The sequence below is a fragment of the Lissotriton helveticus genome, chromosome 9 (assembly GCF_964261635.1).
Source record: "Lissotriton helveticus chromosome 9, aLisHel1.1, whole genome shotgun sequence".
NCBI classification, from domain to species: domain Eukaryota; kingdom Metazoa; phylum Chordata; class Amphibia; order Caudata; family Salamandridae; genus Lissotriton; species Lissotriton helveticus.
In genome coordinates, this window is record NC_136070.1 from 1,288,549,973 (window position 1) to 1,288,561,779 (window position 11,807).

General features: G+C 49.7%; 1 protein-coding gene across 1 annotated transcript in view; it reads left to right on the forward strand.

The window, feature by feature from the left end:
* STAB1 (stabilin 1) overlaps nucleotides 1–11,255 on the forward strand; it is a 769,578-nt gene extending 758,323 nt beyond the window's left edge. The window contains exon 70 of the mRNA XM_078661896.1: nucleotides 10,807–11,255. Coding sequence (XP_078518022.1) covers nucleotides 10,807–10,863 — 57 coding nt within the window. The 3' untranslated portion in view covers nucleotides 10,864–11,255. The remainder of the gene's footprint in view (nucleotides 1–10,806) is intronic.
* The last annotated feature ends 552 nt before the right edge of the window (nucleotides 11,256–11,807 follow it).

The window sequence follows — 11,807 nt, forward strand, 5'->3', positions numbered from 1 at the left end:
CAGGTGTATTCATCCACCCTTACCTGGTGTATTCATCCACCCTCACCTGGTGTATTCATCCTCCCTCACCTGGTGTATTCATCCACCCTCACCTGGCGTATTCATCCACCCTCACCTGGTGTATTCATCCACCCTCACCTGGTGTATTCATCCTCCCTCACCTGGTGTATTCATCCTCCCTCACCTGGTGTATTCATCCTCCCTCACCTGGTGTATTCATCCACCCTCACCTGGTGTATTCATCCACCCTCACCTGGCGTATTCATTCTCCCTCACCTGGTGTATTCATCGACCCTCACCTGGCGTATTCATCCACCTTCACCTGGTGTATTCATCCACCTTCACCTGGTGTATTCATCCACCTTCACCTGGTGTATTCATCCACCCTCACCTGGTGTATTCATCCACCCTCACCTGGCGTATTCATCCACCTTCACCTGGTGTATTCATCCACCCTCACCTGGTGTATTCATCCACCCTCACCTGGCGTATTCATCCACCCTCACCTGGCATATTCATTCTCCCTCACCTGGTGTATTCATCCACCCTCGCCCAGCATATTCATCCACCCTCACCTGGTGTATTCATTCCCCCTCACCTGGTGTATTCATCCACCCTCGCCCGGTGTATTCATCCTCCCTCACCTGGTGTATTCATCCTCCCTCACCTGGCCTAGTCATCCACCCTCACCTGGGGTATTCATCCTCCCTCACCTGGTGTATTCATCCGCTCTCACCTGGTGTATTCATCCTCCCTCACCTGGTGTATTCATCCTCCCTCACCTGGTGTATTCATCCTCCCTCACCTGGTGTATTCATCCACCCTCACCTGGTGTATTCATCCTCCCTCACCTGGCATATTCATCCTCCCTCACCTGGCGTATGCATCCTCCCTCACCTGGCGTATTCATCCTCCCTCACCTGGTGTATTCATCCACCCACACCTGGCGTATTCATCCACCTTCACCTGGTGTATTCATCCGCCCTCACCTGGTGTACTCATCCTCCTTCACCTGCTGTATTCATCCACCCTCACCTGGTGTGTTCATCCACCCTCACCTGGTGTATTCATCCTCCCTCACCTGGTGAATTCATCCGCCCTCACCTGGTGTATTGATCCTCCTTCACCTGGTGTATTCATCCACCCTCACCTGGTGTATTCATCCTCCCTCCCCTGGTGTATTCATCCACCCTCGACCGGCATAGTCATCCACCCTCGCCTGGTGTATTCATCCACCCTCACCTGGTGTATTCATCCTCCCTCACCTGGTGTATTCATCCGCCCTCACCTGGGGTATTCATCCACCTTCACCTGGTGTATTCATCCACCCTCACCTGGTGTATTCATCCTCCCTCACCAGGTGTATTCATCCACCCTCACCAGGTGTATTCATCCACCCTCACCTGGTGTATTCATCCACCCTCACCTGGTGTATTCATCCTCCCTCACCTGGTGTATTCATCCACCCTCACCTGGTGTATTCATCCTCCCTCACCTGGTGTATTCATCCACCCTCACCTGGCGTATTCATCCACCCTCACCTGGCGTATTCATCCACCCTCACCTGGTGTATTCATCCTCCCTCACCTGGTGTATTCATCCTCCCTCACCTGGTGTATTCATCCTCCCTCACCTGGTGTATTCATCCACCCTCACCTGGTGTATTCATCCACCCTCACCTGGCGTATTCATTCTCCCTCACCTGGTGTATTCATCCACCCTCACCTGGCGTATTCATTCTCCCTCACCTGGCGTATTCATCCACCCTCACCTGGCGTATTCATCCACCCTCACCTGGCATATTCATTCTCCCTCATCTGGTGTATTCATCCACCCTCGCCCAGCATATTTATCCACCCTCACCTGGTGTATTCATTCTCCCTCACCTGGTGTATTCATCCACCCTCGCCCGGTGTATTCATCCTCCCTCGCCTGGTGTATTCATCCTCCCTCACCTGGCCTAGTCATCCACCCTCACCTGGTGTATTCATCCACCCTCACCTGGTGTATTCATCCTCCCTCACCTGGTGTATTCATCCGCTCTCACCTGGTGTATTCATCCTCCCTCACCTGGTGTATTCATCCACCCTCACCTGGTGTATTCATCCTCCCTCACCTGGCGTATTCATCCTCCCTCACCTGGCGTATGCATCCTCCCTCACCTGGCGTATTCATCCTCCCTCACCTGGCGTATTCATCCACCCACACCTGGCGTATTCATCCACCTTCACCTGGTGTATTCATCCTCCCTCACCTGGTGTATTCATCCACCCTCACCTGGTGTATTCATCCTCCCTCACCTGGCGTATTCATCCACCCTCACCTGGTGTATTCATCCTCCCTCACCTGGTGTATTCATCCTCCCTCACCTGGTGTATTCATCCTCCCTCACCTGGTGTATTCATCCTCCCTCACCTGGTGTATTCATCCTCCCTCACCTGGCGTATGCATCCTCCCTCACCTGGCGTATTCATCCACCCTCACCTGGCGTATTCATCCACCTTCACCTGGTGTATTCATCCTCCCTCACCTGGTGTACTCATCCACCCTCAACTGGTGTATTCATCCACCCTCACCTGGCGTATTCATCCACCCTCACCTGGTGTATTCATCCACCCTCACCTAGTGTATTCATCCACCCCCACCTGGTGTATTCATCCACCCTCACCTAGTGTATTCATCTACCCTCACCTGGTGTATTCATCCACCCTCGCCCGGCATAGTCATCCACCTTCACCTGGTGTGTTCATCCTCCCTCACCTGCTGTATTCATCCACCCTCACCTGGTGTATATATCCACCCTCACCTGGTGTATTCATCCACCCTCACCTGGTGTATTCATCCACCCTTACCTGGCATAGTCATCCGCCCTCACCTGGTGTATTCATCCGCCCTCACCTGGTGTATTCATCCTCCCTCACCTGGTGTATTCATCCACCCTAACCTGGTGTATTCATCCACCCTCACCTGGTGTATTCATCCACCCTCACCTGGTGTATTCATCCTCCCTCACCTGGTGTATTCATCCGCCCTCACCTGGTGTACTCATCCTCCTTCACCTGCTGTATTCATCCACCCTCACCTGGTGTGTTCATCCACCCTCACCTGGTGTATTCATCCGCCCTCACCTGGTGTATTCATCCTCCCTCACCTGGTGAATTCATCCGCCCTCACCTGGTGTATTGATCCTCCTTCACCTGGTGTATTCATCCACCCTCACCTGGTGTATTCATCCTCCCTCCCCTGGTGTATTCATCCACCCTCAACCGGCATAGTCATCCACCCTCGCCTGGTGTATTCATCCACCCTCACCTGGTGTATTCATCCTCCCTCACCTGGTGTATTCATCCTCCCTCACCTGGTGTATTCATCCGCCCTCACCGGGGGTATTCATCCACCTTCACCTGGTGTATTCATCCACCCTCACCTGGTGTATTCATCCTCCCTCACCAGGTGTATTCATCCACTCTCACCAGGTGTATTCATCCACCCTCACCTGGTGTATTCATCCTCCCTCACCTGGCGTATTCATCCGCCCTCACCTGGTGTATTCATCCTCCCTCACCTGGTGTTTTTATCCTCCCTCACCTGGTGTATTCATCCTCCCTCACCTGGTGTATTCATCCTCCCTCACCTGGTGTATTCATCCACCCTCACCTCGTGTATTCATCCTCCCTCACCTGGCGTATTCATCCTCCCTCACCTGGTGTATGCATCCTCCCTCACCTGGCGTATTCATCCACCGACACCTGGCGTATTCATCCACCTTCACCTGGTGTATTCATCCTCCCTCACCTGGTGTATTCATTCTCCCTCACCTGGTGTATTCATCCTCCCTCACCTGGCGTATTCATCCACCCTCACCTGGTGATTTCATCCTCCCTCACCTGGTGTATTCATCCTCCCTCACCTGGTGTATTCTTCCTCCCTCATCTGGTGTATTCATCCTCCCTCACCTGGTGTATTCATCCACCCTCACCTGGTGTATTCATCCTCCCTCACCTGGCGTATGCATCCTTCCTCACCTGGCGTATGCATTCTCCCTCACCTGGCGTATTCATCCACCCTCACCTGGCGTATTCATCCACCTTCACCTGGTGTATTCATCCTCCCTCACCTGGTGTATTCATCCACCCTCAACTGGTGTATTCATCCTCCCTCACCTGGCGTATTCATCCTCTCTCACCTGGCGTATGCATCCTCCCTCACCTGGTGTATTCATCCTCCCTCACCTGGTGTATTCATCCTCCCTCACCTGGTGTATTCATCCACCCTCACCTGGTGTATTCATCCACCTTCACCTGGTGTATTCATCCTCCCTCACCTGGTGTATTCATCCACCCTCACCTGGTGTATTCATCCTCCCTCACCTGGTGTATTCATCCACCCTCACCTGGTGTATTCATCCTCCCTCACCTGGTGTATTCATCCACGCTCACCTGGTGTATTTATCTAACCTCACCTGGTGTATTCATCCTCCCTCACCTGGTGTATTCATCCGCCCTCACCTGGTGTATTCTTCCACCCTCACCTGGCATAGTCATCAACCCTCACCTGGTGTATTCATCCACCCTCACCTGGCATAGTCATTTGCCCTCACCTGGTGTATTCATCCTCCCTCACCTGGTGTTTTCACCCACCTTCACCTGGTGTATTCATCCTCCCTCACCTGGTGTATTCATCCACCCTCACCTGGTGTATTCATCCACCCTCACCTGGTGTATTCATCCACCCTCACCTGGCGTATTCATCCACCCTCACCTGGTGTATTCATCCTCCCTCACCTGGTGTATTCATCCTCCCTCACCTGGTGTATTCATCCACCCTCACCTGGTGTATTCTTCCACCCTCGCCCAGCATAGTCATCCAGCCTCACCTGGTTTAGTCAGTGCTTCTCACCCATTCACACATATCAACATCCCAGGAGTGGAGGCCAGCGACAGCCATTGTATGGCAAACCGCCTCTTGGCAACAGGCATCCCCAGGCATGTAAATCTATTCTTAATTGTGTGGCCTTTTTTGCGCCTAGGTTCCAGAAGTTTGATCATCTATACTTTGACAGCTGTCACTCTAATGAGCCGCTCTACCCCTGTCGTCCAGTAGTCCCGTAATGTGCTGCATCGCCGGGTCCTATGTTTAAAGGTTGCTCTCACACCACAGCGCGCACAGGCTACAGACCCAGCAGGGACCGTTCCATGTTATCTCAGAGGGGTGATGGCCACAGACCCAGCAGGGACCGTTCCATGTTATCTCAAAGGGGCGAGGGCCGCAGACCCAGCAGGGACCGCTCCATGTTATCTCAGAGGGGTGAGGGCCGCAGACCCAGCAGGGACTGTTCCATGTTATCTCAGAGGGGTGAGGGCCGCAGACCCAGCAGGGACCGTTCCTTGTTGGCTCAGAGGGGTGAGGGCCGCAGACCCAGCAGGGACCATTCCATATTATCTCAGAGGGGTGAGGGCTGCAGACCCAGCAGGGACTGTTCCATGTAATCTCAGAGGGGTGAGGGCCGCAGACCCAGCAGAGACCGTTCCATATTATCTCAGAGGGATGAGGGCCGCAGACCCAGCAGGGACCGTTCCATGTTATCTCAGAGGGGTGAGGGCTGCAGACCCAGCAGGGACCGTTCCATGTAATCTCAGAGGGGTGAGGGCCGCGGACCCGTGAGGGCCGCAGACCCAGCAGGGACTGTTCCATGTTATCTCAGAGGGGTGACGGCCACAGACCCAGCAGGGACCGTTCCATGTTATCTCAGAGGGGTGAGGGCCGCAGACCCAGCAGGGACTGTTCCATGTTATCTCAGAGGGGTGACGGCCACAGACTCAGCAGGGACCGTTCCATGTTATCTCAGAGGAGTGAGGGCCGCAGACCCAGCAGGGACTGTTCCATGTTTTCTTAGAGGGGTGATGGCTGCAGACACAGCAGGGTCTGTTCCATGTTATCTCAGAGGGTTGAGGGCCGCGGCCCCAGCAGGGACCGTTCCATGTTATCTTTAGAGGGGTGAGGGCTGCAGACCCAGCAGGAAACGTTCCATGTAACCTCAAAGGGGTGAGGGCCGCGGACCCAGCAGGGACTGTTACATGTAATCTCAGAGGGGTGACGGCCGCAGACCCAGCACGGACTGTTACCTGTAATCTCAGAGGTGTGAAGGCCGTGGACCCAGTAGGGACTGTTCCATGTTATCTCAGAGGGTTGAGGGCCGCGGACCCAGCAGGGACCGTTCCATGTTATCTCAGAGGGGTGAGGGCTGCAGACCCAGCAGGGACCGTTCCATGTAATCTCAGAGGGGTGAGGGCCGCGGACCCAGCAGGAACTGTTCCATGTAATCTTAGAGGGGTGAGGGCCGCAGACCCGTGAGGGCCGCAGACCCAGCAGGGACTGTTCCATGTTATCTCAGAGGGGTGAGGGCCACAGACCCAGCAGGGATTGTTCCATGTTATCTCAGAGGGCTGAGGGCCGGAGACCCAGCAGGGACCGTTCCATGTTATCTCAGAGGGGTGAGGGCCACAGACCCAGCAGGAACCTTTCCAGGTTTTCTCAGAGGTGTGAAGGCCGCAGACCCAGCAGGGACCGTTCCATGTTATCTCAGAGGGTTGAGGGCCGCAGACCCAGCAGGGACTGTTCCATGTCATTTCAGAGGGGTGACGGCCAAAGACTCAGCAGGGACCGTTCCATGTTATCTCAGAGGGGTGACGGCCACAGACCCAGCAGGGACCGTTCCATGTTATCTCAGAGGGGTGAGGGCCGCAGACCCAGCAGGGACTGTTCCATGTTATCTCAGAGGGGTGACGGCCACAGACCCAGCAGGGACCGTTCCATGTTATCTCAGAGGGGTGAGGGCCGCAGACCAAGCAGGTACTGTTCTCCATTCCAGTTGAAGGTGGATGACTATGCCTTGCGAGGGTGGATGAATACACCTCTGTGACAAGTTCTCTTTTTTCGAAATAACTGCGGTTTTCGAAGGAAGGTGTTAGCGCTTCTTGCGGATCCTCCACATCTATATAGTTCTAGCTTTTGGCATAGGTACTTGGGGGGGTTGAAATGGAGAGCTTTATGCGTCAGGCAGGCGATCTTAAACTGTATTCTTACTTCAAAAGACAGCCAATTTAGAGATTTTAGATCCGGGGAAATGTGCGCAGACATTTTGGTGCCCTTGGTCAGTCTGGCCACCGCATTCAATACAGCTTTAAGTGGGACCAAGGAATATTTCGGGAGGCCACATAGTGTAGCACTGCCATAGTCCAGTCTCGGCAAAACCAGCGCTTGAACAACATGCTTGAAGTCAGTTTGTGGGAGGAAAGGTTTGAGATTCCTGAGTAGTCTCAAATGGTGATTCGCTTCCTTGCAAACCTTACTAATGTGGTTCTTCAAAATTAAGTGTTTGTCCAGGGTGATTCTGAGCGATTTGGCTGAGTCAATAATAACGGGGGGGGGGGCAGTTGAAAGCAGCGAGATGGTTCATCCAGAGGTCTACCTTGAGGATATGTTTTGGAGGAGAAATGAACAAGAATTCGGTTTTGGAGGTGTTGAGTAGGAGGTGGTTCTCCGTTAGCCAATTTTGAGTGTTCACGAGGATAGTGTTGAGTGATGTGAGTTGTCAGGGAAGGAGACTTTCACGTAAAGTTTTGTGTCATCTGCGTACATGTGGAAGAGAATGTTTATTGAGTGTAGTGCATTTGCAAGTGATTCCAAGAATAGGTTGAATAGTATGGGCGATAAGGCGGACCCTTGGGGGACACCCATGGATACGGGCATGGGCTGGGATAGGGAGTGGTTCGCCTTTATTCTTTGGGATCTGTTGTGGAGGAAGGACGAGAACCATTGCAGCACCAGACCAGAGAGGCCCATCCTGTGTTCCAGAACTGAAAGTAAGTTGTGATTTACAGTATCAAATGCAGAGGAAAGGTCAAGTAGGATTAGGAGGCAGGATTTGTTGTGGTCGAGCATTTTTAGAATGTCATCAAAAACATGAATGAGAGCCGATTCAGTGCAGTGTCCGCTCCGAAAGCCAAATTAGTGATGGTCTAGGAGTTGGAAATGTTCAATATGAGAACAAAGTTGAGATTGGACACATTTTTCAAGTAGTGATGTTGGAGATAGGGCGGAAATTGTTAAGGTCTGCACTTTCAACATTAGGTTTTTTTAGGATAGGGGAATCCTGCGCTGCTTTTAGGCAGTCACGGATCATACCTTATGACAGAGAGGCATTGACAATCTTTGTCCAGAGGGGGGTGAGGACTTCTTTCTTTGAAGATGGAAGGTGGCAGCGGGTCATTGAAGTGATTGGATGGGTTGATATTCTGAAGAATTTTGTTGATGTTTCTTTCGCTAAAAGAGGTGAAAGCGTCCCAAGAGGCATTGTTTTTGGTGCTCAGACTAAATGGATCAGGCTGTTCTGCGGCGGGTGAAGGGTGCGCAAGGCAATAGGATGGTAGAGAGGCCTTTTTAGATTCCAGTTCAATATTGATGAGTCATGATTTCTCAGAGAAATATGTAGCCAAAGCATTGCAAGAAGGAGGGCTGTGTCCTGGGTTAGACTGAGTAGGAGCGTCACACGATTGTTGTTTAACAATTTCATAGAATTTCCTGGGACGATTAGAGGCTTGGTTAAGTTGAGATCTGAGGTAGTCGGCCTTTGCGCTCGTGATTTGTTTGTTATAGGAGCTCCTTACCGTTCTGAAGATCTTTAGCTGATCCGAGGCCGGGTTGGATTTCCGAGATCGTTCAGTTGCCCTTAGGATACATTGCAAGATTATGGGCGATGGTTCATGCTTCCAGAGTGGCAGACGGAACTGGACTGGTGCTGTGCAGTAGAACAAATTATATGTCAAGGACGGGGATGGTCGAGGAAATGGGGCAAGATATGGGGTAGGTGGATGGACTACAGAGGGACCTGAAATGTTCACAAGGTGGAGGATAATATGAAGGGGAGAGTTGGATGAAGTCTCAAAACAGTGATGGAATATTGGGGGGATGGAATTATGTTAAATCCCTGCTGCACTGAAAAGATTATATTGATAACTAGCAATGTACCTAATACTCTCACCAATACTTGCTAAATGATTCAGTACATCAAAGTGTGTTGTCAAGAAAACGGTTTAATAAAGATAAATATAAAAAAAAAATCTTACATTCGCTGGGGTCATATTCTATCAGCAATAGCACATGATCTAATAGAAACCACGCTAGATATCTTGCGCGGGGACACACTTGCTAGTGTAACCAAGCGCTTTATAAAATATATATAAATAAATAAAATATCTTGCTAACTTTATTCGGTATGCAATTGTTGGCATAATCGATCGAGCCGATCATAGGTATCATGGATCCACGTAAGGCAGGAGAACTCCTTGTCATCAAGGTGCAATGCTCTCCATGTGTCTAGGCAACTGATATTTCCATCATATCTTTCAGGGCAGCAGTCATGTTGGGTTTAGTAACCACTCTGGGTGAGTGCCTTTTAACATAATTAAATTCTCCTGGCCAGACCAGTAGACCATCACAAACGTGAGAAACTCCTACAGCGAGGTGGAGAAGTCCTTATCATCTGTGCTAGGGTCATTTCTGGTAAAGAAGCATATCTAACATCCAGCACAGAGTAGAAGAAATCTGCCCTCAATGCCTGTCCGACTACATTTCAATCTAAAGGGTCCATCAGGAGATATCCAGACCGACACTCTTCGTACATAGGATGAGAAAGTGGAGGAATAGAACTGATCTCTCCAGTTTCCCCACTTTGTGCACCTCTATCTCAAGCAGATTCGTTTCCTGGAGGAAAGCCTCCTGCATCTGATGAAAAAATGAACTCTTTAACTATTAACGTTAAGTAACGATAACTTGCCACTTTCCATGCACTGCTTATGACCTCACATATTACATCACTCATGACACGTTTTATGATAACACCACTGATGACTTCTGAACGGACATTCTTAATGACATGACTGTCCATGGCAAGATATAATTACGTCAATTAACATTAACTGGTGAATTTCAGTGGTTCTTTGAATATAAAATGGTATTTTTCAACCGATCTTTTTCTTCAACTATAACTTCACTTTAGCATTTGTTATTTTCAGTGAATTTCTAAGGTTTGCATTAAAATGTAAAGTAAGGTATTGCCACCTTATTACGATACATACCATTATAGCGCAGGGCCAAAACGGTCTTTGCTGCCATGCAGGAGCAAGCCTAGGAATGCCCAGCACAGCGACTGCAAACGACTTATCCGGTCTGTGAGGCAAATTCTTAAGTCCAGGAATATTAAGAAAAGACATTTTGAACTTTGTAAATTATAGCCCACTGGCGAGGTTTCAACTTGCCATAGTGAAGATTGGGGTTTTGCCATTCCCTTGTTTATTGGGGATTTGACATTCCTGTGTTTATTGGGGATTTGACATTCCTTTGTTTATTGGGGATTTGACATTCCTTTGTTTATTGGGGATTTGACATTCCTTTGTTTATTGGGGATTTGACATTCCTGTGTTTATTGGGGATTTGACATTCCTTTGTTTATTGGGGATTTGACATTCCTGTGTTTATTGGGGATTTGACATTCCTGTGTTTATTGGGGATTTGACATTCCTTTGTTTATTGGGGATTTGACATTCCTTTGTTTATTGGGGATTTGACATTCCTTTATTTATTGGAGATTTGACATTCCTTTGTTTATTGGGGATTTGACATTCCTTTGTTTATTGGGGATTTGACATTCCTTTGTTTATTGGGGATTTGACATTACTTTGTTTATTGCAGATTTGACATTCCTTTGTTTATTGGGGATTTGACATTCCTTTGTTTATGTTTCAGGACTCGTTTGAGGACGACAATTTTTCAGACACACACAGGATCCTTGGAGACGATTGACATAATTAAAAGCATCAGATGAACCAGGGCGGTTCAGCAACACTGTGGACACAATGTGATATGAAGTTTTGCATGTATGCCCATGGAACGGGCGGACACACAGACGTGGAGGCGAGCCAATACATGCCACCTCTTTCCGTCACTGGCAGCCAATACCTTTTCCAAGGAGATACCGACGGGGTCCAATCAAAGCCGAAGTAATGTTCACGTGAAACACCCTCAAACTTTGCTGAGCATTTAAACAACCAGTATCAGCGACCAGACTAACAACACATCAAAATATAAGACTAACCAGTATACACCAGCAAGAGTAACGCTCGTGAATGTTGACTCCTAGGGCCGTACATAGAGAACAGGCCACCTCTGTGAAATAAAAACGTATTTTCTACTTACATTTGTAAGTTTGTTTATTTATTTATTTTAGTGTTTTACAGAGCGCAAACTTGACCCCTAAGGGTATCAGAGCGCTCTACAGGGTTTACAGAAGTGAACAAAAAGGCTTAGAAATACAGAAGTATACAAACAACTGGAGAGGGGCAGGGGTGCTGGGCACATTGGGGGTGGAGGGACACGTGTGTATGGCTTACAATTACAGTTAATCAGTGCAAAGCCCAACAGTTTCTTGGTGGAGCGAGTAGGTAATCTGAGGGTAAGGCGATAGTCGTAAACTAATCAGGCTCTCTGTGGTGGGTGAAGGCAGAGATTAAGCAAGGAAGTTACCCATGAGGAAAGTTTTGGCCTCCTTTTTGAAACGAGCCAGAGAAGGGATTCTTCTGATGGCGGTTGGGAGAGAGTTCCAAATTCTTGGCATGGCCCCGGAGAAAGCCCGATTGTAGGTTTTTCTCTCCCGAAAACGGGCAGGTTGGAGCAAGAGGTCTCTGGCGGACCGGAGTTCTTTATTCCTCCAGATACCACTAGTTTCTGTGCTAGATAAGCAGGGGAAG